General features: G+C 47.1%; 1 protein-coding gene across 2 annotated transcripts; it reads right to left on the minus strand.

The window, feature by feature from the left end:
• Nucleotides 1-852: 852 nt before the first annotated feature.
• slc1a9 (solute carrier family 1 member 9) lies at nt 853-26,632 on the minus strand. Of its 2 annotated transcripts, XM_064315433.1 has the most exons (11): nt 26,495-26,632; nt 20,038-20,178; nt 17,988-18,140; nt 14,189-14,442; nt 11,586-11,691; nt 10,936-11,062; nt 9,590-9,823; nt 8,811-9,005; nt 7,441-7,575; nt 3,874-4,309; nt 853-2,673 (listed from the first exon to the last, which is right to left on the minus strand). In XM_064315433.1, exons 2-11 carry the CDS (start codon nt 20,171-20,173, stop codon nt 2,485-2,487), a joined length of 1,965 nt encoding a protein of 654 aa, XP_064171503.1. In that variant the 5' UTR covers nt 20,174-20,178; nt 26,495-26,632; the 3' UTR covers nt 853-2,484. The 2 variants fall into 2 exon arrangements, with proteins under 2 accessions (XP_064171503.1, XP_064171504.1); XM_064315434.1 differs by lacking the exons at nt 20,038-20,178; nt 26,495-26,632 and adding an exon at nt 19,116-19,271.
• Between the last annotated feature and the right edge of the window lie 578 nt (nt 26,633-27,210).

Here is a 27,210-nt window from a genome sequence, read left to right on the forward strand (position 1 = left end):
CAATAATCTGCAATTGAGCTATTGAGTGTTCAGATTCACAAATGTGATTATAAACCCATTCAGTTGCAATTTGCAGTAAGATGCAAACCAAATTGTGACCCCGATTGGTCAAAACCCCAGTAGGCCTACTGACAGCCTGTGCGAAGTTCTTCATTGTAACCACCTGCTCAAAGTGGGCGTGTTGGCTGCGTCAGTGTTCACAGATGTTTCATCCCTGAATTTTCTGAGATTTTTATCGGTTGGTGTTCAGAGATGATGTCACGCAGGTATTATTAGCAAAGAGATTTGAATCTCTTTGTTATTAGCGCTGCAGTGCCACCCCGGGTTTTACCCCACCCCCTCCCCTCTGACGTCAGGGGTCTCCACGGTAACGTCAGCGGCTCCCGTAATCATCCACGGTCCCTCTGGTCCGTCGGGGAAGAATGATCAGGATTGACGTCTTTCTGGCCATCTGCTGTCCTCCCTCCTTCTCCATCCCTCTCTCCGTTCTTTGAGAGGATTAAGTGTGTTTACACGTTTACACATCTTCGCTTCGTCGCTGCCGTCGTTTCTTCGGGCCCGAGCCTTTGTTCGCGTATCTGTTGCAGTATTCATACGTCCAATCACTGCCTCGTGCACGCTATCGTTTATCGTGCTGCTCATTATTGCTGTGTCAGCGCAGAAATAGCGTATATTTATGTTTCCCTACCTACAAATACGGGGAATTCAGAAGAAAGCCAGAGAACACCATTCTATCCAAACTATCCTGTTAGCACATAATATTTCAGCCAATATAACATAAACAACGCATCTTGAAGCCTGAAATACACATGCATGTACTTCCGTACATGTAAACAAAGACGGTTGATATAATCAATTTAAATAAATCTTTAATGTTTTATTAATTGTACACACAAGCCAAAAATAAATTTAAGACTGAAGGGGTCCTGGGAAAGTGGGTGACTTTCCTTTCAACTGGAAAGTCAATTTAAAAGGACAGCAGAGAACAAATTAAAACAAAGTTAAAACAATAATAGACATATTAAGTTAAATAACAAACAAAACTGACTGAACTGAATAATGAATCAACAAATACTGTCATTAGATAGATCACAGATCTGAATGACTAGTGCTTCTGAGAAGGGACAAACAACTAACACCCATCATTTTAGACAGACAACCAAACAACAAATTAAGAATAATAAAGAACTGTATCCCTTTTCAATAATATTAATAACAATAATTACAATGCTACTCCATTAGAGTTATGCTTTCATAAAGATAAGTTAGTTAAGATAAGACTTTTAAACATACTGATGAGCTATACTGATTCAGTGACATTCCCATATTCTGTCGATATGACAGTGTGTAGAAGGGACATTTTCTATTATATACTAATCTTCATGTTGAGGTAAACACTGGAATGAGTAGAAGGCGTGGAGGATTTTAAATGAGAAAGAGGGCAGAGAAATAGAGGGAAGGAACAAGGAAAAAATATGACTGTCAATAAACACAGTTGCTATTCCTCCATAACAAATGAGTTAATCAAAGCAATTGATGTGAAAAAAGCCAACACACTAAATGCAAATAGTACCAGAAACAGTACATATTATCCGTTTTGTGTGACATATTAAATGTTATGCTTTGCAATCATGTAAAAACCTAGATATTGACTCTCCTAGGGGGACTCAACTGACTGATTACAGTCGTCACAGCAAACCATGGTGATTCATGGGTAAAAAGGAAGTGAAATAAAAAAAAGTCTACAAGGAATAGGTGTCAATCTTATTTGCCCCCTTAGAAACCAATAGTAAGATCAGCCTAAAGTAAGCTAAAATGACACTGTGCAGACTTAGCAACATTTGCGATGGAAACAAACAGGAAGCACTAAGGACTTCCGTAGAACTCTTAAGCAGCTTCCTCCCTGGAGAGGTGAGGTTTTGGTGCAGCAACAGTGAGGCAAGCGGTTGTTGTCATGGCAGCACAAATCCCATGCATGACAGATGATGACGTAATGCCAAAAAATTGGTTCAAAACCGTTTCCGTGGACGATGCTGCCGTGAGAACAATTGATGAATGACGCCTTTCAGAATTAGAATGAACGAGGATTTCAGGGTAGGAATTGAGAGGGCAAGAGGGTAGCGATCTGATTATGTTCTGAGGGACGTTAAGCCAGGAAAGTAAAAATAGACAGTGACGTAACGGGAGAGAGAGACAGGTGGCCCGACCACGGCGGACGGACGAGTCCCCGTCGCATGAAGAAAGGGCGGAGTGCAGGAACTGTTTTGATTCGCAGTGCGTCGTTTGTGCGTGGCCCCCCCCGACACCCCCGTCCCTGTTGAATCTCAGGACCGAGGGGGAAGCGGCGAGGCGGGACCGGTTGCTGTGGAAACGAGGTATTTCGGAGGGAGTTGGTGAGCAGGTGCGCCGCCGTGATGCGGCGGGGGTCTGGGGGGGGGGGCACGGCGGTAACCGCGGCGACGGCGGGGGCAGAAGCGCACGCCCTCAGGGCAGGTCGCCGGGCGGGATGGCGTGTCTCCGGTCGTAGGCCGTGTCGTCGCTCTCCTCTCCCTCGCTCCCCTCGTCCGCCATTCGCTCTTTCTCCTCCTCCTCCTCCGTCTCGCTGCCCCGGTAGCTGTCCTGCGCCCTCAGGTGATCGCGCCCTCTCTTTCGGAACGAGTGCGGGGTGGGGACCTGAGGGGAGGCGCCGAGGGGAGGGAGCAGATTTAGACACCCGGTGCTTCTCAGTCTGGTCCTGTCCTAATGTACTCTCTTTCTCTCTCTCTCCTTCTCTCTCTCTCCCCCTCCCTCTCCCTCTCCCCGTCTTTCTCTCTCTCTCTCCCTCTCCCTGTCTCCCCCTATCTCTCTCTCTCCCCCTCTCTCTCTCTCTCTCCCTGTCTCCCTCTCTCTCTCTCTCCCTGTCTCCCCTCTCTCTCTCTCTCTCCCTGTCTCCCCCTATCTCTCTCTCTCCCTGTCTCCCCCTCTCCCCCTTCTCTCTCTCTCTCTCTCTCCCTGTCTCCCTCTCTCTCTCTCTCTCTCCTTCCTCTCTCTCTCTCCCCTCTCTCTCTCTCTCTCCGTCTCCCCCTCTCTCTCTCTCTCTCTCTCCCTGTCTCCCTCTCTCTCTCTCTCTCTCCCTCTTTCTCTCTCCCTCTCCCCGTCTTTCTCTCTCTCTCTCCTAATCTCTGTGCTGCGTCACCATGTCCCCATTCACTGCGTCCCTCCTGCCTGACTCTAGCTCCCCACCCCTCTCTTTTTTTCTCATTTTCTCCCAGCTTTGCTTCTCTCCCTAAGTCAGCGGTTTCCCAAATCCTGGGTCGGGGCTGAGCTGCGTCGCGACCGAAACGGGTCACAAGATTACACACCGATAAAACGGCTGCGCGCGGGACACTTTCCATTAATATCCGCAATATTAGTATTTCATTCCTGTTATGTCCGATTTAACTAACGCTGCACTGCAGTAGTCGCAGGGTACATGCAGTTTGTTTAGACTTATTTCGGCATATTTGGTTTGGTAGCCCTTATGGGCCACACAGGAGGGGCATGGAAGTCAAATATATTATAAATATATTGCAACACCTTTAAATATATGGGCAAATATACAAATTATTACCACTTTCATAGATTGCAATACTTTAAAAAACACATAGCTGTGAACAGACCTTGGTCAAATACATACTTGTTTTGGATTCAAATACTTTTCTATGCTTTACTGATCTTGTCTGGTGTATTGGAACCAATGAAATACTCTCAAAAAGTGCAAACCCCGCCTTCTGGTCATATTGGCAGGCTCAGTTACACCAGGCAAGATCAATAGAGCACGGAAAAGTAATTGAATCCAAAACAAATATGTATTTTACCCTAACCCTAACTCTTCCAGCCCTCTTCCTCACCCACCTGGTTGTCATGGGTGGGCAGGGCGCAGTACCCGGGCTCGGTCCGGTGCAGGAGGCGGGGCGAGTGGGCCCGGAGGGGGCGGGGCGAGGGCGAGCGGTTGGGGCGGGGCGAGGGGGAGCGGAGGGGGCGGGGCGAGGGGGAGCAGAGGGACCGGGAGGAGTGAGAGCGGACGGACCTGGGGGAGTGAGAGAGGGAGTGCGAGTGGGAGAGGGAGTGGTGGTTGAGCGAGAGGGGCCTCGGGGACCGGGGGGGCAGCTGGGGGGGCTTGAGGGGGTCCACCAGGTCCATCTCGGTGAGGATGGGCGGCGGGAACGGCGCCTCGGGGGGCGGCGGGGCCTCCCCGTCGAACTCGGCCAGCTCCGCCCTCGACAGGAAGTCCACGATCCCGGCGCCGAAGGAGTCGCCCACCACGTTGATGGAGGTCCGCATCCTGTCCCTGTGAGGAAGAGGAGCGGCAGGATCAATCAGGGCTGACCAGGACTGTCCCTGTGAGGAAGAGGAGCGGCAGGATCAAACAGGGCTGGTCAGGACTTCCCTGTGAGGAAGAGGAGCGGCAGGATCATACAGAGCTGGTCCGCATCCTGTCCCTGTGAGGAAGAGGAGCGGCAGGATCATACAGGGCTGACCAGGACTGTCCCTGTGAGGAAGAGGAGCGGCAGGATCATACAGGGCTGGCCAGGACTGTCCCTGTGAGGAAGAGGAGCGGCAGGATCATACAGGGCTGGTCAGGACTCTCCCTGAGAGGAAGAGGAGCGGCAGGATCATACAGGGCTGGTCAGGACTGTCCCTGTGAGGAAGAGGAGCGGCAGGATCATACAGGGCTGACCAGGACTGTCCCTGTGAGGAAGAGGAGCGGCAGGATCATACAGGGCTGGTCAGGACTGTCCCTGTGAGGAAGAGGAGCGGCAGGATCATACAGGGCTGGTCAGGACTGTCCCTGTGAGGAAGAGGAGCGGCAGGATCATACAGGGCTGGTCAGGACTGTCCCTGTGAGGAAGAGGAGCGGCAGGATCATACAGGGCTGGTCAGGACTGTCCCTGTGAGGAAGAGGAGCGGCAGGATCATACAGGGCTGGCCAGGACTCTCCCTGTGAGGAAGAGGAGCGGCAGGATCATACAGGGCTGGCCAGGACTCTCCCTGTGAGGAAGAGGAGCGGCAGGATCATACAGGGCTGGTCAGGACTGTCCCTGTGAGGAAGAGGAGCGGCAGGATCATACAGGGCTGGCAGGACTGTCCCTGTGAGGAAGAGGAGCGGCAGGATCATACAGGGCTGGCCAGGACTGTCCCTGTGAGGAAGAGGAGCGGCAGGATCATACAGAGCTGACCAGGACTGTCCCTGTGAGGAAGAGGAGCGGCAGGATCATACAGGGCTGACTAGGACTGTCCCTGTGAGGAAGAGGAGTGGCAGGATCATACAGGGCTGGTCAGGACTGTCCCTGTGAGGAAGAGGAGCGGCAGGATCATACAGAGCTGACCAGGGCCATGGGATAAAAAACACTCACATAACATAACATAAACATACTGTAAACATAATTATAATAAACATAAACATACTGTAAACATAATTATAATAAACATAAACATACTGTAAACATAATAAACATAAACATACTGTAAACATAATAAACATAAACATACTGTAAACATAATTATAATAAAAATAAACATAACTGTAAACATAATTATAATAAACATAAACATACTGTAAACATAATTATAATACAAATAAACATACTGTAAACAAAATTATAATAAACATAAACACAGACATAACTGTAAACATAATTATAATAAGCAAACAAAACAGTAAACAAAAATATACTAAAAATAAACATACATAACTGTAAACACAATTATAATAAACACAAACACAACTGTAAATGTAATTACAATAAGCATAAACATAACTGTAAACATAATTAGTATAAACACATTTGGGAGCATTATGCGGTGTGTGGACATTATGCTTCATGGGTTAATATAGAGTGTGTACTGAGTAGACTCAATGTCTAGATATTAATTTTTATACATATAATTTTATACATATTTTATATGTGTTAACTGTTAATATTATATATTTAACACATTAACAGTTAACACATCTGGAAATGTGAAAGCGTAAAAAATTATGTATGTATGTATATATGTATGTATGTATGTGATGTAATGAATCTATTGGATGAAAAACTCATTTAATAAATCTGATGAAAAAATCTCAGTGGTTGGAGTTTTAAACAGGCACGGGAAAAGGCAAAATATGTCTGTGGAATCCATTTTTCAAAAATATACAAGTAAGAGATTAAATAAGTATGAACTACCCAGGCAGTCTGACCATAGATGGGAAGAACAGATCAAAGGCACACCGCACACTGGCAGAGATCACGTGTAATGAGCGAGCGTTAGAGATAAACCGCAGATAAACCGCAGATAAACCGCAGATAGCCGCAGATAACCGCAGATAAACCGCAGATAACCGCAGGTTCAGGAGATTAACTTGTGAGCCAATTTCTGCCGGTCCTGCTCCCTGCTGTGGTGCTGCCGCTGTCGTCCAGAGGAACCCGTTAAACCCAAACGGCTTCGGCCAACGTGCGCGGAAAAGGGTACCGTGAACTCCGCGTGTTCCCCTGGCTCAGGCCCCGCCCGTGGGCCCCTGAATCCGATGCGGTCGTGACCGTGTGAGTCAGCCTTTAAAGCCGTGTCAGAAGGCTAACGGCGCCCGTCCTCTCTGATTTACAGTACAGGGCGCCGCCGAGCTTCGCTTACCTCCATAAAATGGGCTGTTGGGCCCTTAACATCAGCTAGCTAGCTATAGCGTGCTCTGTACGGTGATGCTACACCCAGGATTAGCAGTATTAACTGTGGGGTCCAGAGCATGCCAGTGATAAAATGCTACAGATAGCCACTCTCCTGCAGGTGGCTAGGCCTCCTCTGACCAGCTCATTGCTAATGGCTTCTTACGTCTACTGCTGGTGGTAGTCAAATGAATTTCTCCACTGTGGATAAATAAGGTCAATTCTATTCTACTCTGCTGTACTCTGCTCTGTTCTAGAATATGCTCCTCTGTTCTGCTGTGTTCTGTTCGGGGCCTTGACATGGTGGCTTTGCTTGTTTGAGAAGTCGGCCCTGCAGGGCCCACTCCATACGGGCAGTATTTCAGATGCGTGCGTTTTAAATATGGCTCTGCGTTTATTTTTACTGGGTAAAATGGTCCTGGTCATATTGTTCTGAGCGGTTTCGGCCAGTGGTAACCAGCCCCGTTCCTGGAGATCTGCTGTCCCGTAGGTTTTCACTCTAACCCTAACAAAGCACACCTCATTGAACAGCTAGAACAGGGCTGCCCGACCCTGTTCCTGGAGATCTACCATCCCGTAGGTTTTCACTCCAACCCTAACAAAGCGCGCCTCATCCAACAAGCTGGGGATCTCGTCGAGCTGCTAATTAGTAGTTTGGTGTGCCATATCAGATTTGATGTGAAAGCCTACAGTAAGACTGATCTCCAGGAGCAGGGTTTGGTTAGCCCTGGTCCAGCCTCCAGCAGGGGGCAGTGTCTGGCCGAGGGTGACTCACAGCAGCCAGTCGACGGCGATGAGGAGGCTGATGTCCTGGGTGGGGAGCCCCACGGCCGTGAGGATGAGCAGCATGGTCACCAGGCCCGCGCTGGGGATGCTGGCCGCGCCCACGCTGGCCAGGGTGGCCGTCATGCTGGGGGGGGGACAGGGGGGACACGAGGGGGGAAGGGGGGGAAACAGCGGGGAAGAGGAGTTCATGAGTGTTCTCACCAGAAGATTTTATTCACATTTACATTATCATACCACCCTGATCCACTACTGTTACGCAATCATGACATGGCAGAACATAACATAACATAACATAACATAACACAATGACATTCAGCCCATTTTCTTGGCTAAATTAGTGCTCTGATTACCTACAGACTCGATAGTATCTAACACCATATCAAGCCTGGTCTTGAAAAACCTCCAGAGTTTCTAAGCCTCTACTACGTGACCTGGATGGCTGTTCCACACATTGACTACTCTCTGCGTTAAAAAAAACTCTTCCTAATGTCTGTATGGAATTTACCTTTTGCTAATTTCCATTTATGTCCCCTCGTTCTGACAGAAGTCAGAACACAGGCAGCTGAATGCTATAAAACAATACCTTTCAGGACTTCTGATATTTTATTATTCCTTTCCAGCCAATTCATTCTGCAAGTTGTCAAAACAACCGTATGTGGGGGTGTCACATGCTTCAGCATGTTCTCATTCAAAAATCTGTTTTTTTGATTCTAAAAAAAAAACATCTGGACAGAACTGCATGGTGGTGAAGCCTGATGTGCACAGAGCGAGAGTACGCCATTTTGCATTCGCAGACTTCCACTTCCGGCTGACCATTCGAGACGAGCCGCATCACATTTCTTCGGCCCGGCCCCTAAGGGGGGGGCGACAGGGAGACACAGCGGCTTGGCGGAACACGAGCAAAAAACAAAAAGGGACCGCAGAACTGAAAAGACTGAGGGAGGCAGGAGACGGGACAGAGAACAGCTGTGAGAGGCTGCGATTCTCACCCTGTCACTCAGCTTCCGAACGCACAGAGACCAGGGAGCGACGGAGCGAGGCTTTCTGCCACAGACAGAACGCGCAAAATGGCTGAATTCAGGAACCGTGCCCTGCCTGGAGGGGGTGGAGCCGGGGTACGGCCAGAGCAGTTTCCCCGGTGGCCGCAGAGGCGACGGGGAGGTGACTCTGTGCTTTCCCTTCCGTAATCCCATAACTGAAAAATCATTCTGTGACACTGCGGCCATTTTGAAAATCCCTTTCCTGATCCGACCGGCTGGAGATGGGCGTGACCCTGAAACCCCTGCTGCCGGCGGTGCAGGGCGGGGCGGGGCGGGGCGGGGCGGGGCCGGGGGGGGGGCCGCGGAGCCCCCGCCTCACCTCACGGTGACGATCTGGCCGCCATCGAGGTGGATGGCGTTCATCTGGGCGATGAAGATGGCGGCCACCGCCTCGTAGAGCGCCGTGCCGTCCATGTTGATGGTGGCGCCGATGGGCAGGACGAAGCGCGTCACCCGCTTGTCGATCTTCAGGTTCTCCTCCAGGCAGCGGAATGTGACGGGGAGCGTTCCCGCGCTGAGAGAGAGAGGGAGAGGAGAGAGAGAGAGAGAGAGAGAGTGCAGATCCACACAGAGGTCAGGTTTGCCTCTTCAGTATCACAGCCATAATTAAGCTGTGAGCTTTGAAGCTTTGGGTGTAGTTCCCTCTCTCGCCACCAGGGAGAGATATAATACTTTGACAGTGAACAGCAGCAACTGCACACAAGGCAGAGAGCAAGATAAGTGATCACAGGTGTCAGCTGGGGCTAGAGGAACCGCACATAAGGGAGCAAGAGAATTTAACTGCTTGTGATAATAGTCCTGCTCTGTTTTATATTTTATTAGCAATTTTGCTACTTTCAGCGCATACTGGCAACCTTTTTTACTTAATTATAGTATGGATAACAGGCTGCAGGATTGCCACAGTGTTGACATGCAAAAAACAGTACTTGAGCACACACACATAACACTCACACACACACACACACACTCTCACACACACACACACACACACACACACACACACACTCACACACACACACACACACACACACTCACACACACACACACACACATAACACTCTCTCACACACACACACACACACACAGTGGCCGGTGTACCTGCTGGCTGTGCCCAGCGCCGTGATCCAGGCCTGGAAGATTCCGGAGTAGAAGGTGAAGGGGTTCTTGCGGGTGACGCAGAAGAAGATGAGGGGCAGGATGATGCCTCCGTGGATCATCAGCCCCACCATGACGGTGACCATGTACAGGCCCAGCTGCTGGGCCACCACCTCCAGGTCCCCGATGGCGGCTATCTTCCCGCAGATCAGCGAGGCGATGCCCAGGGGGGAGTACCTGCCGGCCAGGGGGGGAGGGGTTCACATGTCAGTCACCTGCAGGCTGCCAATCAGAACGTCGGCTGCCTTCTGTCACTGGCTCTGACTGTCCTGGGTCCTGCGACTCTGCTTTCCACAGACATTAAAACACACTCTCATATTACCTCTGGTTCTCTCCCACACACACACACACAGACACACACACATTCTCTGTGTATCTCACTCTCTCGAACACACACACACACACACACACACACACATTCTCTGTGTATCTCTATCTCTCTCTCACACGCACGCACACACATTCTCTGTGCATCTCTCTCTTACACACACAAACACACACACGAGCAGAGACACTTTGTGTGTGTGTGTGTGTCTCTCTCTCTCTCTCACACACACACACACACACACACATTCACACACAGAGTATCTCCTTCTTTCTACCCTGCTAACTGTCTCCAGTCAGGATCTCACAGATTCTTCTCATATTTTTCCCCCTGGGAACATTCTCCACGTCCCCATATTTCACCCTCATCTCCCTGCAGCTTCCCCGGACAGACCCACCCCCACGTCCTCAATCTTCCCCCTGTTCGTTACTGTCAGCGATGCTTCTGCATGGCACCCAGACACTGGACAGTGAGCTCCGCACATCACTTCCACAAAGAGCACATGATGTATGTAGTCAACGCTGAGATTTAGACAGCTCACATTTTGGGCATTTAGCAGTTGCTCTGATCCAGAACAACTTACACAGCTCACATTCATTACACTCAATCCACTCAATCCATTTACTAAAGCAATTCAGCTTACCACCTCAGCAGGGAATCGAACCTTCGACCTCAGAAGTTCCATAACCATCAGGCGAGAACATTACAGACATTTACCAGACGCTCTTATCCAGAGCGACTTACACAACTTTTTTACATTGCATTTATACAGCTGGATATATACTGAGACAATGCAGGTTAAGTACCTTGCTCAAGGGTACAACGGCAGCGTCCTACCTGGGAATCTAACCCCTGCCCTTTAGGTTACCATACCAGCTCCTTACCCACAATGCTACACTGCCGCCACTATTCCCACCTTTCTAACATGGAAGGAAGGAAATGGCAGACGTGCGGACACACTCACCACATGATCATGGTGACCATCCTCATGATGATCTCGTTGAGGATGTTGAAGAACTCGCACATGAGCTGGGCCTTCTCCCTCATCTTCCCCATGCAGATCCCGAAGGTGATGAAGAAGCCGATCAAGCCTAAGGGATGGCAGAATGTTCCCGCTCAAAAAAAACGCCCCCTCCCCCTCCTCGCCCGACCGCGTCCGGGAACCGAGCCGGAGCAGATTCTCCGCCAGGCACGCGAGAAATTCCCCCCCAAACGCGTACCAGACACTCTTTCTAGCAACCGTACCAAATGTTTTCTGCATCGGACGCACAGGAACGTCGTGATCAAAGACTTTAACAGACCCCATATTGCAGGCACAATGGACTCACTGTGACATCATCGGCGTCCGACAGAACCTCTGCCAGGCCCTTGTACCTCACTGCTCTGCTAAACTCCTCTATTTTCTCCCTCTTCCTGTTTGTGTTTCTCATCCTCTTTGTTGCCAGATCTCAAATTCACTCGAGCGTGTCCTTTCTGCTAAACTCGATCCATCGCTCGAGAGTATTCGTATTTCCAAAAAACTTACTCTCTCTCTGTCTCTGTTTCTCTCTCTCCCTCTCTTTCTGTCTCTCTCTCTCTCTCTCTCTCTCTCTCCAACCCTTCCCCTGCTCTTACCCAGTACATTCATGCCTCCCTTGAATTCCAGTTTCTTCTTAGTGACCACAACCGGTTCTGTCTGGTTCTCGACAGCAACGGACACCTTCTTTGCAACAGTCTGGACCTGGAAAAATAAAGACAAACAGTTACTGGAGCGCAGGGGCACCTGTGTAGCTCACCCTGTTAAGGCGCTGTTCTAGTGCATGGATGGGCCCCATGGTCTGGTATCTGTTAAGGCACTGTTCTAGTGCATGGATGGGCCCCATGGTCTGGTATCTGTTCAGGCACTGTTCTAGTGCATGGATGGGCCCCACAGTCTAGTATCTGTTAAGGCACTGTTCTAGTGCATGGATGGGCCCCACGGTCTGGTATCTGTTAAGGCACTGTTCTAGTGCATGGATGGGCCCCACAGTCTGGTATCTGTTAAGGCACTGTTCTAGTGCATTGATGGGCCCCATGGTCTGGTATCTGTTAAGGCACTGTTCTAGTGCATGGACGGGCCCCATGGTCTGGCATGGAATCCAGACCGTGGCAGTCACAACTGTGGTCCCACAGGGTGATGCATGAATGTCTCCTGTTGCCTAGGGACGGGAGGGTTTCAGGTGCCTGGGAAGACAGCGTCTCATTGCGCACCACCTGTTGGTCAACAGGGCACCTGTAAGTCTACTTGTTGAGCTGCGTGTGAAGTGTCTGCCTGTGACTCAGGTCTGTGTGGACCGAGCCGTGATAAGAAGCAGCAGCTTCAGACATCACGCTCTTCAGAGACGAGCTCTCCCGAAGCCGCAGCGGAGGGCGCAGAAATGTGGCGGACACGCGGCGCACACGATTGGCCGAGGCCGAAGCGGGAGCAAAAAGCCGGAAATCGTTCATAAAATAACCCTAAAAAAAAAAAAAACAGAACGCAGTCTGTAGACTTACACCAATTCACTATTTGTGATTGGTTGAATTCCTTTGAATTTGAATGCGCCACACGGCATACTACCGATACAAGGGACGCACCGTCTGTCGCCCCCAGATGCTGTACAACGTAGCGTAGACTGTGTGTCTACGGAGAAACTCGCAGCTGGCAGTAAGCCGTATAAAAACCGCGATGGAATGGAGCAGATTGCTCTCGATTTACGGAGTCCGCGACAAAGCCTTTTCAATTAAAACACGTGACGAACGGTATCCGAAGCAAAGGCAACGCAACCGCGGCAAGATTGAAGATGGGATTACGCCGAGGAGAATCGGGATGAACCGGAAGAACGTCAGCGAGCGTCCCGTCGAGCTGAATCCCGTTACGTCCAAACGGTCCGCCACACGGGGTTCTGCTCGCCGGCTTAAAGCTCGCAGGACCGTACGATTCTGACAGGAAAAAACATCTTCTTCACCGGCGCGCTGACGCAGTGATTCTGCTCAGTTAATCCTAATTCAGACGGAATAACATTCAATAATCTCCACATATTATCTCTGTGGATTAACCTGTTTGTGCTTGATAATTGCTATTGCTAACAAAGTAAATGTCCATACTGAGATAAGCATATAATGTGATGTTTTCTTGGTACTGGTGAATTCTAGCATTAAAAACCTAAATGAATGAAATATGAAAAGAGGGACTGAGTCATAAGGATCTGAGTATGTTCCTCCTTTACGCAAGAAATTCAGACACTGCATCTAAGGTGATGACTGATTCATTTTCAAAATCTCTCATGTTCCTGTGTGGAAAACCAAACGCAAAAGTCAGGTGCAACAAAGCATGCTTTCACACCAGCTACTTTCAGAGAGAACCACTGCTGAACTCACAAAACCCAAACTAAACCAAGACAGCAACCAGACATCAACCAGGATATTAAAAAGAACTGGAACACCAAACACAACCAAGACCAGTACAACAAAGACCAGTTACCTCTTACATTTCTCTTTTTTAGAATAGCTCTAGAATTCGCCTGCTCTTATTTTTTATTTCAGTATTATCAGACAAAACAGATTGTTTGAAAACAATTAACAGTTTAACCAGTACTTCATTTTAGCAGCTACCTCTTGCATTGTAAGTCACTCTGGTAAATGCCACCAACAAAAATCTGTTGAACCACAGCTGCTACATTGCAGTACCTGGTGCACTATATGGCAACAGTCCCTTCCTGTTGCTGGTGCACTGTACTGCAACAGTTCCTTCCTGTATCTGGTACACTATACTGAAACAGTTCCTTCCTGTATCTGGTGCACTATACAACGGCAGTTCCTTCCTGTAGCTGGTGTACTGTACTGCAACAGTTCCTTCCTGGTGTACTGTACTGCAACAGTTCCTTCCTGTACCTGGTGTACTATACTGCAACAGTACGTTCCTGTACCTGGTGTACTATACTGCAACAGTACGTTCCTGTACCTGGTGTACTATACTGCAACAGTTCCTTCCTGTACCTGGTGTACTATACTGCAACAGTTCCTTCCTGTACCTGGTATACTGTACCACAACTGTTACTTCCTGTAGCTGGTACACTGTACTGAAAAGTTCATTTCTGTACTTCCTGCACTATAATGAAACAGTTCCTTCCTGTAGCTGGTGCACTGTACTGCAGCAGTCCCTTCCTGTAGCTGATAAAACTCAGTCTATTTAGTTTTTCTGGCGCGAGGCTGCTTACCTGCTGGAAGCAGGCCTGCACCAGGTTTTCGGGGAACAGGTTCCGGATCAGGTCCATGAAGGCGTCCAGGCTGCTGACCTCCTGGTTCTTGGAGACGTAGCTGACGTGACCCCCCCTCAGTTTGGGGTTCCCTGGGTGGATGCCTATGACCAGAATGACCCCCAGCACGGCGGCAATGATGGTGGTGGACATGTAGTAGACCATGGCCCTGGTTCCCATTCGCCCACTGGAGCGCGCGTCCAGGCCGGCCAGGCCTGCAGAAGAGAGGAGAGAAGGAGAGAGGGAGGAGTGGAGGGGGCGGCTTGTCCTCTTTCACCGCTGTCCCTGTTACCTGCAGGACCCTGGACAGCGCCAGTCCCATGCACACGCATGCACACCTGAGGCTCTTGGGTAATCAGCTCCAGTGTTGCTCATTGACTTTGTTAGGCTTGTGATTATACTAATGAAAACAACGTCATTTGTACACTGCTTTCCTTTCACCATAAAATTATATGTAAAATAAACGCATTAACAGAAAGACCAGAAATACAGTTAAAATAGTTATGAACGATTTGTTTTTATTGGGCCAGTTCTTGATTCTTTGTGGCTTTTTTTTTTGACCACTCAAAATGACATTCTGACCACAGCTAGATTAGCGCTCAGTTACACTTCCCACAAAAAGAAAGAGAGGAATTTGAGATTTACCAGACCAGTGAGAGGAGGGCCTACTGTACATAGCATAGAACAGCCCATAGAGACACAGAGAGAGTGAGATTGAGAGAGAGAGAGAGAGAGAGAGATGATATAGATACAGCCCACAAAAAAAGATAAAGAGAGGTATTACTGCATATAAATGTTGATTTCAGAGAAATGTCTGCGTAATGATAGTGGTGCTGTGGTGCACATATACGTATTGCTATACAGAGGTACTACTGGATGTTAAAGAGCTGTTCTGCTCAATGTAATTCCCTAGTGTTAAAGGCTACGGGCTGTCTTGGGACAGTTAGGGTTTGTTACGGCCTTAACAAACTAATGGCTAAATAATGTAGCCATTCTCTGCTGTCCGTACCAAAAGAGCTCCCTTCCAGGGCTCTGAGACGGGTCTGGGTGGAGAATCTGCTTCTTATCAGGCCTTCTAAAGAGGGCTGAGTTGAACTGATCTCTCCACATATATTACATCCTGCTGTCCGTGTGTGCCAGCCCTATACCGGTGAGAAAGTGAGAGTCAACTACTCAAACTATGCTACAGTACACTCTCAGAAAAAAAGGTTCCAAAAGGCTCCTCATTGTCTCCATAGAGGAACCCCGTCTTGTTCAAGTGTTCTTTGTCGGGTAAATTTGTTCGTTCTGTGAGATTTTACACAGTTCACACTTAACATAGACGGTTCCACAAAGAACTGAAAAGCGTTCCCCTATGAAGTCGTTTTTTTGTGAGAGAGTGCGGAGCTTCAGAGACAGCGAAGGTGACCGCTAGACTCAATCACAGGCTCTCATGAGTATATTAATATCAGTTATTAGTCGTTGCAACCGGGGGCTGGAAAACAAAAATGCAAACCAAAAATGAAAGGCATTTTTGTTGAAACAAAAATGAAGACAAAAATGATTAATACTGTCCCTGAGCAAAAATGTTAAGTTAAAATTTAAGTAACCGTTAATAAAGTTTTTTTCTTTTGTTCCATGCAATTTACTGACTCTGGGGGAGTCAGTCAGCGATGTCCTTTTTCCACCGTACGCCGTTAACATACAGCGTGCAGAAATGAAACACAGTTTCTGTAGCATCCGATACATCACACACAAAACAGCTGAAATACTGTACGAAACACCAACTGAAAAAGAGAAATGCTGGGTAATGCGCTAATTTTACTGTCCCCGGGGGATTATCTGAGATGTAAAATCATGATACATTTTAAAGTATATCCTGCTTTGACAGTGAAAAAAATTCACTGAGATTTCTCCAATCACCTGTTGTGAGAAACTTCAGACTTCCTGAACTGGCAACTGCCTTGATAACTGCACTGTAGGTATTCGGAAACACAAACAGTTTTTGACGGTGTAGAGCTGGAACCCGCCTGACTGGAGTTGGAGCCAAAACTGCCCGGTTAAGTTATGTTTTCTTTTGCGTTGCCTCCATTCCAAGTCTCAAAGGCTTCGCATGCGCTGAGGAAATCCTGCACCGTAATGAGATGCAGGCCCGCCAAGTCCCCAAAAACAGAACCGTACGGGAATTACGCTCGGCAGCTGAAAGATGTTTTCCTTTTTTTTTTTCTGCCCACAGCTTGTCTTTGAAGCTGTGAGGGCGGCGGTGTGGTGTAATGGGTAAAGAACTGGTCTCGTTACCTAAAGGTCGCAGGTTTGATTCCCAGGTAGGACACTGCCGTTGTACCCTTGAGCAAGGTACTCAACCTGCATTGTTTCAGTACATATCCAGCTGAATAAGTAAATGCTATGTAAAAAAGTGGTGTAAGTTGCTCTGGATAAGAGCGTCCGCTAAATGCATGTAATCTAATTTACTGTCTCCCAAACCGTAAATTAATTTACCATAACTTTTATTGGTCTGTTAGAAGTTTGCGGAATTTGCCGGGTTTTTAATTTGATTTTTTAAAACTGTTTTGGTGGTGGAGACACCTGTGGGCTGGTCTGACTAAACCACCTCCTCCCTCCCGAGGCAGAAACCGTAAAACCAAAATTGGACCAGGCTGGGAAGTCAAGCAAGACGGGGCGCACCGACAGCAGGGGGCGCCGTATAAGCTGTCAGCGCCCGCTGCGAGACACTTGGTCGCGGCGCAAATCACCCGCCGGGGCGGAAGGGGAGTAACGAGCAAGGGGCCGGGCCGACGCAGCTGCTTCTCGTTTGAGACCCGAAAACGATCCTGGAAAACCGCCCGCAACCGCAGGCGGCCATTTTGGATCAAAGCGCTGCGCTCCCCAGGGTGCGCTACTTTACAACAGCACACAGCTGCCTTGCGGCGTATCGCAGCTCTCTCTCTGAACCCAGGAGCGTTTCTCCAGTCTTACGGGTTCAGACAGGAACCCTGGGAAGACCAGTGACATGCGAGGAGTCTCAGCGAACCCGTCAGCTTAAACTTCAGAGAAGGAGCGGGGGAGACGTGTGGTCGACACGGACGCACGAGGGGCACGAGAGTTTCTCACGACCGTCAGACGGCCCCCTCGGCAAGTGCTCAGAGCCCTGCGGTCGCCATGGAGATCGTGAGGGAATGCCACGCATCAGTAATGAACCTGCATTAATGCGCGCGCACCAGATTTCAGAAAGTCACGGATGCTCATTGTTTCTGTGATACAGAACAACAGTTCAGTGCAGCAGAATGTAGGACGTTTTGGAAATGACATGCAGAACATTGATTTAAAGTTGTACAGTACATTGATATTGATCTTAATAATTACACCTGCTTCCTCTATCTGCAGATATCATTAGTTAGTCTGACATTTTAACTGTGTGGCATACATTTCATATTAATCGTATTTCTGTTATAACAGGTGTTTTATAACGTTTTTCTCAAAGCATATTTTCTTCTTGATTACCCTTGATAATTGCGCTGTAATTTCCCAAGCTATGTAAATAGTCCTGAATGAAAGCACTTGCCAAATAAAAAAAATGTCAAAAAAGAATGTGTGTGGTATAGCATGACCCCATTGTGACATCATTCTGGCATAATCCGAATTGGAATGTTGGTACATTTGAAAACAGTATAGAAAACCTATGATGATGCTATGGGTAAATTTGGTGACAGTTTCATTATTTAATGGATATTAATAAACACAAGTTATAAATGCAAAAATGTATATGAATAAATATTAATACCTGTGATAAGGCTGGAGATGATGAGGGGCAAGATGAGCATCTTCAGCATCCTCATTAAAATATCTCCAGGGAAAGATATAATCATCAGTGAGTTGGTGTCTAATTCAGGGACATATCGCAACAACATCCCAAACACTGATCCTAAAACCACACCTGCAGAGAGAGAGTAAGAGAGAGAAGGAGAGGGAGAGAGAGATGGACATGTTTTATGTATATTGACTGGGGGGAGGGATTCAATATACAAAACACAGATCCCAAAGTCGCTTATGCACATCACTGATTAAGACACCCCCTATATAAAATACACAGCCAGCGAATGCTACTGTGACGTCAGCAGCAGCACCTTCGCAGAGTGCCAGTTTTAAAAAATTACGTTGAAGTTACAGAACGGTAAAAAAAATGGAAAAAGTTACACACCGCTGAGAAGCCAAAACAATCTTTGATTGTTCATGTTTATACAGAACATAAACGGAAAACAAACCCAAACAACAAAACGTGTCTGCCTACAAACACAGACAAGATGGGCATATAGACGTGTATAAACAAAGGGAATTTCAGTCAAAACAGAGAAGATTAATTAACAGACGAAGCCAGGCGGCTACATAGCCTACAGCTGACTATATGCGCCGGTCGCACGGACATATTCATAACGTTGAAATACTGGACACACACGAGGAAACCACAAGATATATAAACACAGATTATATTTTTCAATACTGTTTAAACAAAGACGCAGACGAATGAATTACACGAGAGAGCCAGACATTGAATTACGTTCCCTAGTTACCATACCCTTGGGCCCGAGACAAATGCTAAAGGAAGTAGTCAAGACAATTTAAGACCAGGTTTATCTGACTTTTTTCTCAGAATTAATTATAAACATGTGATTGCTTAGTTTCTTCTCTAATATAACAGCTTGATATCTCAGAACTAAACTCTGCAGATAGGTCCTACAAGTGTAGGCTTCACTGTGTTTTTACCATATTACAAACAATAAACACGGAGACATTTTGGACTACGCTAAATAATATAATTAATGAAAACAATTAAGCTGTTTGTGTCACAGTTACACCGGAATCATTTCAGAAGTGCGGGAGCCAAAAAAATTAAACAAAAAAGACTGCAAACCTGATGGCACAATGATCTGCTGTTGTGCTGCAGACCTTGGGCTACTAAAGCTCTTGAAAATCTCCAAACTGCTTTTAGCATTGATCAGTCTACCATGTGTCCACTCAAACATGTTCTGAATGCCGACAAAACGAAACTCACGCTGTTCAATAACTCAAACAAAAGGCCTCCAAATATTATTTTTATTGTTTTATTGATGCTGTCACTTTCTAATCCCAATGTTCCCCTGCCTAGGACACGTAGGCTTATCTCACTGACTGTAAAGATCTTACTCATTACTGTTCCTCGCATGCTCGAGGTTGGCCCTGCCAGTCAATGTGTAGAGCCATACATTGGTACATTTTTATTTATAAGGCCACTTTGGGGCTATTACTTAATTTGCGCTCATACATCTCCACAAAAACATGATTTTAATCTGTGGCTCACTGTTCAAACCCGAATTAGGCAAAATAGCCTTCATGCTCTCTGCTCCCTCTACATGGAACTGATTGCAAAATGTTTTCAAACTGAATAATATGGTCTCTCTCTGAGAATTTTAACTGTTTATGAAGGATATGAAGGCAGACTCAATGCTGTGCTCAGCCATAGCTGATCCGCTTGGACCCTGCTCCTCCTGGACTGCTATTGGACTACTGCCTTTGGAACAGTGAACTTTGATTTCGTGCCACTTGTATTTTATGACATAAACTTTTTTCCCCCAGCTTTTATGTTTGTCATGCTATTTTAAGCTCCTCTGTAATCCAGGGCTTGTTGTTTGAGAACCCTTCACTGTCTTTGATGGAGCAACATAAATTTATATTGCCAGTGCCTGTCTCCACTACCTTATCGAGTGTGGCATTCTGGGAGAATTCCTGCCAGTCAGTTCATTCAGAGCAGCCTTTAGAGAGTCTCAACACACACACACACAGGTCAGTGTACTTACCAAGCACAGTGAGTGCTAGCAGCAGATTGCGAGTGATCCATCCACAGTACTGCACCAGGCTGGACTTGGGCAGGGGCTCCTCTCCTCTCTCACACTGCCCCCTGCTGGCCGGGCTGACTATCTGCTGATTGGTCATCCTGCCTGAAAAGAAAATAGGGCTCGTTTACCTGTGATGCTTAACGGTCAGGGAGGTGGAGAGGAAGAGCGCAGGTCAGAGGTCACTCCTGCATTCTGTGAGACAGTCGGACGGGTTAGTGCAATCTATCACACACAGTGCACACCTGCAGTCTCTGAAACAAACTTCCACCAAGAAGGGAAATCCCACAATGCAATGCTCCATGTGAAGAAGAGAGGATGAATCAGTGCGCAGCTATCAAAAGGAGGAGGCTGTATTTTTTTTCATAAGATGAGTTTAGAAGGTTCATGAATAATTCATGAGTGGATGTTGAGGATGGGAGGGGGGATTAAGAAATTGGGAATTGAACTTTAGATCCTTTAGCCTAAATATTTAATGTTTGCACTTTTGAGTGAGGTTTTCTCACAAGAAGTCCACACTTAAAGGTGTTGCAAAGACCGGTGATAGGGTTTTAATAAGACCAGCTGGTGTGTTTTAAATACCACTCAAGATAAGCTAAGGTAAGGCTGCAATTAATTATTCATGATCCTTCCAAAGTCATCCTCCGATGAAATATTTGTGCACGGAGCAGATGGTTGCTATGGAGTAGTGAGGGACGTTCAGTACCGATTTGGATTGCTCCTCGTCTAACCTTCCTCATAACACCTGTTGAGTTCACTTATTAAACGTCACAAGAGAGGCGAATCTGTTGAAGTGGATCAGACTGCAGCCAGGGCCTCCTGGGTGTGGATGTGAGCGCGTCCCTGGATTGGCTCAGCCCAATTCCAGGGTCCTGAACTCCACAGGGGTGTCCGTTCGTCTGCCTGCCAAACTGACGTCAGGTATAAACGGAGACAGTAAGACGCCGCAGACTGTGGTCAGGTCCTCCACGGGGGCAAAGATCTATCCCAGGAACACCAGGAGGAATCTGACTGGACAGCATCATAAGGGGCCTCTCACTTTTTACGACTGCTCTCTCTGTTTTGAATTAGGAGATTGATGATTGGCTCTTTCTGGAATGGAGGGAAAATGCTTTTATTTCATTTCTTATGGTCAGTGAAATCTCAGCGAAATCTTTACGGACCTGAACTGCATTATTCTGGCTTAAGAACTTATGGATGGAAACAAGCAATCCAACCACACAAAACAAGCAGTCCAAATACATGCTGGTAAACTACTGGAGTAAGATAATTACATCATCGTTTTGTAAGATAGCCATTTTATGCATATTAATATAGAAAACGCATAAAAAGGAATCATCAATTGAACACCCCACACTGATGGTTTTAGTCCAGTAGCTGTTCCCCACTGGTTACAGGCCTTGCAGTTAAATGAATTAAAAAATGTGGATACTTCTAAGATTTAGAACAGCGTAATATTGGTAGGGCATATCTGGAAGGTAGCCTAGCTGGTAAGACCATATGAAAACCATACTATACAAACTGGCTTTTCATTTCTTATAATGTTTTTGTTCAAATGCTGATGCTCATTATTATAATCATCATGATAGTTATTTGGTTGTAGTCTGCAGTGGAAATGAAGGATATCTGCTGAAAGAGACACTCGCCTGGCTCTCTCACCCTCCCTCCCTGCTACTCTCTATTTATGGTGTAAGATCAAAAATCGCATATCACAAATACTCAATTAGAATGTTCTTAACTGAGCATTCTAAACCCACTCTTCAAAGGGTTAAACCTCCATTCCATCTCTTTGCACCTCCTCTCTCACATCTCTGTTTATCTGCTTATTCTCATCCCATAATTAGGACCGAACAACTTTTATTTAAGCAAGTCAATGGCCAGGCTTCTATAGCCTGACTGTCCATCTTAACTGCGTTTATGTAGTACATGAAACAAGGACACGATCAAATGCATTTTTGGTTTGTCAGCGCTGTAACCAGAATTCCAGCATCTAGTATTACTGTGTGTGAACAGCTGACTCCAATTACTATTAAAATCCAAGATGTCAAACAAAATGAAGATTAGAGCCAGCACATGAGCTTTTTTCCATTTTAATGTCATATGGCACAGTGACCTCTCAATACAACCACATGTACTAAGAGAAAAACACTGTGAGTCACACCAAACCACAGGGACTCACACCACAGCACACACACCACAGCACTCACACCACAGCACACACACCACAGCGCTCACACCACAGCGACTCACACCACAGCGCTCACGCAACAGCACTCACACCACAGTGACTCACACCACAGTGACTCACACCACAGCGCTCACACCACAGTGACTCACACCGCAGCACTCACACCGCAGCACTCACACCGCAGTGACTCACACCGCAGTGACTCACACCACAGCGCTCACACCGCAGCACTCACACCGCAGCGCTCACACCGCAGTGACTCACACCGCAGCGTTCACACCGCAGTGACTCACACCACAGCGCTCACACCACAGCACTCACACCACAGCGCTCACACCACAGTGACTCACACTACAGTGACTCACACCGCAGCACTCACACCGCAGTGCTCACACCACAGTGACTCACACCACAGCTCACACCACAGCGCTCACACCACAGCGCTCACACCACAGTGACTCACACCACAGTGACTCACCCACAGCCTCACACACAGGCTCACACACAGGACTCACACCACAGTGACTCACACCACAGCGCTCACACCACAGCGCTCACACCACAGCGCTCACACCACAGTGACTCACACCACAGCGCTCACACCACAGCGCTCACACCACAGCGACTCACACCACAGTGACTCACACCACAGCGCTCACACCACAGTGACTCACACCACAGCGCTCACACCACAGCGACTCACACCACAGCTCACACACGACCACAGCGCTCACACCACAGCGCTCACACCACAGACTCACACCACAGCGCTCACACCACATTGACTCACACCACAGCACTCAACCACGTGACTCGCAGCACAGTGAATTACAGCTCCGACTTGCAATTCGGCAGCCATCTTTGAGATTTGCTGAACACGTGATTTGCGAGCAAGCAGCAGATAAGCTCTCATGTAAAGCTGCCAAAATAATATCAAAAATCAAAAATCTCCTCCAATTTATCTTAGAAGAAGAAGAAAAAAAGCCAACAGATTTCAAAGAGTTTGATCATCTGTGGGCTGCAGACCTGTGAGGGGGCCGACTGCAGCTCCCCCTTCCTGAGGAGGATGGAGATCACGGCCTGCCCCCTGCCATGCAGAAGCACCGCCGCAGAGATCAGAAGCCTGCTGTGATTGACAGGCAGGCACGCCGGCGGCTCGGTCAGGCGGGCGGGCGGAGAACGCTGATGACATCACGCGCGCGCACACGCCGCCTCGGACCGCCGTTATTGACGACATCTGGGCAAATGTGTGATTCAGCACGCTTTCACCGCTCATACCTCTCTCCCTCTTTCTTTTCTCTCTCTCTCTCTCTTTCCTTCCTTTCCTCTCTGCCTTTCCCTCTCTATGTTCATTTTTAATTTATTCAATTTGCCTGGCTTTATAAAGATAAGGCCAAACAAAGCTCTCTTTTTTCACTCACTCTCTCTCTCTCTCTCTCTCAATTCAATTCAAATAAGCTTTATTGGCATGATGTGTGTATATATATATATATATATATATATATACACACACATGTTGCCAAAGCATGATTAGAACAAACAGAAACATATGAATATAACATAATAATAATAACAAAAACTCTCTCTCTCTCTCTCTATATATATATATATATATATATATATATATATATATATATTATATATGCACACACACACACACATACACATAAGTAGAAAAGTTAAACAAATACAACTATGTATTTTGGGATCAGGTAACACAATGTAATTATTCGCACTACCATCATCATCATCATCATCATCTCCAATGCTTTCAGCAGGATTGAGAACAAGTTCCCTGCTTCATGAAATATCAAACACACATGCCACGGAATAACAATATAATCAGGAAATGTGCGTGCCAACTCATTCAATTTGAGAGTGTCAATTTCAGGAGTTAATACGACTGGGCATGATCCCACAACAGAGGATCAGCATTTACTTACCAAGAACTAAATCTTAACCACTCTCTATGTGCAGTGATTCTAATGTGAATTTTTAGGGAAAGTCCTGTGTGTATTAACTCTCACTATTGGCATTTGACTATGCTGTGCAGTGAGTCTCTAAGTGTGTTTGTGTGAAAGTGTGTGTATATGTGTGTGTGTGTTGTGTGTGCGTGTATATGTGCCTGTATGTGTGTGTGTGTGTGTATGTGTGATTGTGATTGTGTGTGTATGCATGCCTGTATGTGTGTGTGTGCGTATGTGTGATTGTGAGTGTGTGTGTGTGTTGATGTTGTAGTGTGTGTGGATGCTGTGGTGTGTAGTGTGATGATGGTAGATTGAGGGTGTAGGTTGATTGTGTTTGTGTGCTGCCTGAGTTTTGGTAGATTAGATATAATCCTGTCACCCCTCCCTCACAGGAACACAAGGACGGGTCTGTGAATGAACGTTATTACAGGCAGACTGGAGGGAGCTGGGATGCTCCACAGTTGGGCAAAGGTTACCAAATATGGCACACGACTGGACTCGACAGTACCTATTAACATCCTAGTACCCTGACATCAGTGAGAGCCACAACAACTACGCTTCCCACAATGCCGTGGGAACACACCGTGGCCTTTAAGTCATTTCCTGCATTAACCCTTCTCCCAGGGTCAGTTCTAATCAGCACTAATGCACTCCAATGTCCAATCAGTCGCTTGGTTTTCCACAACATTAACCCTCGTTCCAGCTTGTTCTTCCGTGCCCAGATCTCTACTATAATCTACAATATCTCAGTATCATCCAGACTCTATTTAAAGCGTCACCTTGACTTCCCTATGCACTGTCCAGCCAGAATGTGTGTGTGTGTCTGTGTGTGTGTGCCAGTGGACGTGTTTATGTGTGTGTGTATGCGTGTGTGTGTATGTGTTTGTGTATGGTATGATTGTGTATGTGTATGCGTGTGTGCATATATGTGTGCGTGTATGTATGTGTGTGTGTGCATGTGTGTATGATTGTGTGTGTATATACGTGTGTATGCGTGTGTATGATTGTGTGTGTATGTGCGTGTGTGTGTATGATTGTGTGTGTATACGTGTGTATGCCTGTATGATTGTGTGTGTGTGTGTGCATGGTGTGTGTATGATTGTGTGTGTATGTGTGTGTGTGTGTGTGCACCCCATCTCCCCCTCCCCCTGGAGCTATAATCTGAGTGTATTAATCTGTTGTTTGAACTCTTTAAGCACAGACTGTCTGCCACATCTGCTCTCTTCACCCTCTTAATACTCCTCTATTTCTGCATCCCCCTTTCTCCTTCTCTTTCTCCATCCCCCATTCTCCATCTCTCTTTCTCCCTCTCTCCTTCCTTCTGCACCTTGCTTCTTTTCCTCATCCTTGCCTGGGCTCTCAGTTTCTCTCTCTCCATCCATCTCCACCTTCTCTTCCCAGCGCGTCTTCACTCCCTCGTTCATCATCGCGCAGTTCTCCACTTTCCTGTCCCCCATTGCTCACTGAAAAAGCTTTCTAGGCATTACAGTGGTGCATTTACAAATACCTCCCTCTCTGAAATTCAAACCCAATCTCTTTCCCTGTGGTTACTCTTAGGGCACATAACACATACCTTAAACAGTGTCCTGAGTGTCTTATTGTAGGCAAAGATGGGCAGTTACCTGTCCAATAACGCCTCAGTTTCAAAAGTGATGTTACACCAACTTATTTAGCAGAAGAATTGTTAATAAAAAATCTGTTTAATTAAATTCGATTTTGTCAGTACATCGCTTTTTACAGTGATGCTGTCACATCAACATTTACAAAAAAATATAAAAATAGGAAACTTGGAAAGGTTCAGAAAGGTTCTGAACACCTCCCAGAAAGAAGAACAGCAAGAGAAATACAAAAAAAAAAAACCCAGAGGAAAAAACAGAGAGCTAAACAAAAAGACTACGCACACCAAGGGTGTTCAGACCAGTAACAATACAGAGTGATGCAGAGAAACATGCAAATATGCATCAAATGCAGACCTCTGAAAAGCAGACTGCAAAAGAATGTTTCACTTGACCGTTTCACGAGGACAGGAAAACAGACATAGACGGACAGATATGATGATCGTAAATTCTGTCTTCAGGATTACACGGATGAAGATGAAGCATCGCCATCGGGACAGCGAACACTGAGAAATAAACTACGAGAATGAAGACTGATGGACAGATGCAAACTTCAGAAAATGCAGAAAGATGACAGAAACACACAGGTGTGAACACTCGAGCGGGGATTTCCCGTCCGGTTTGAGAGAAGAAGGGCGGCTCGGTCCTACCTGCTGTTTGCCACGGACTTCCATCCGACAGGAGACGGGCACGAGAGAAACAGTGAGGAGGTCCGGAGCTGGAGAGGGAGACCGAGGGATGGAGACGGAGAGAGAGAGACGGAGGGATGGAGACGGAGAGAAAGAGAGAGAGAGAGAGAGAGAGAGAGAGAGAGAGAGAGGGGGGACGTAAACTCACAGCCCTTGCGTCATCTGAGAAAATTCGCAGATTAATAAGAGGCTGATGCCCTGAGCCTCCCTCGCTCACTCCCTTGTGCGTTATCGCTCTCTCTCTCTCATTCTTTCTCTCTCTTTATCTCTTGGACTCTCTCTTGCCCTCTGTCTGTCTCTCTCATTTTCTCTGTTGCCCTCACTCAGTAAAATAATTTTATAATAATTGCATCTGGTGTGTGGCAGTACCACAGGACTGAGAAAGGATATAATTCAGGAGTGGGAGTGGGTGGGAGATGGATTAGGAGTGGGGGTGAGTGAGAGATGGTTTAGGAATGGGAGTGAGTGGGAGATGGTTTAGGAGTGGGGGTGAGTGAGAGATGGTTTAGGAGTGGGGGTGAGTGGGAGATGGTTTAGGAGTGGGGTGAGTGGGAGATGGTGTAGGAGAGGGGGAGAGTGGGGGATGTTTTAGGAGTGGGGGAGAGTGGGAGATGTTTTAGGAGTGGGGGAAAGTGGGAGATGGTATAGGAGTGGGAGTGGAAATGTTTTAGGAGTGG

Source organism: Anguilla rostrata, chromosome 17 (assembly GCF_018555375.3).
Source record: "Anguilla rostrata isolate EN2019 chromosome 17, ASM1855537v3, whole genome shotgun sequence".
Taxonomy (NCBI): Eukaryota; Metazoa; Chordata; class Actinopteri; order Anguilliformes; family Anguillidae; genus Anguilla; species Anguilla rostrata.

Coding starts and splice junctions, on each gene's coding strand:
- slc1a9 (XM_064315433.1), bottom strand. CDS start 20,173: ATGACCAATCAGCAGATAGTCAGCCCGGCCAGCAGGGGGCAGTGTGAG. Junction 18,141..20,037: donor GCTAGCACTCACTGTGCTTG/GTAAGTACACTG, acceptor CTCTCTCTGCAG/GTGTGGTTTTAGGATCAGTG. Junction 2,674..3,873: donor TGCCCACCCATGACAACCAG/GTGGGTGAGGAA, acceptor GCCTCCCCTCAG/GTCCCCACCCCGCACTCGTT.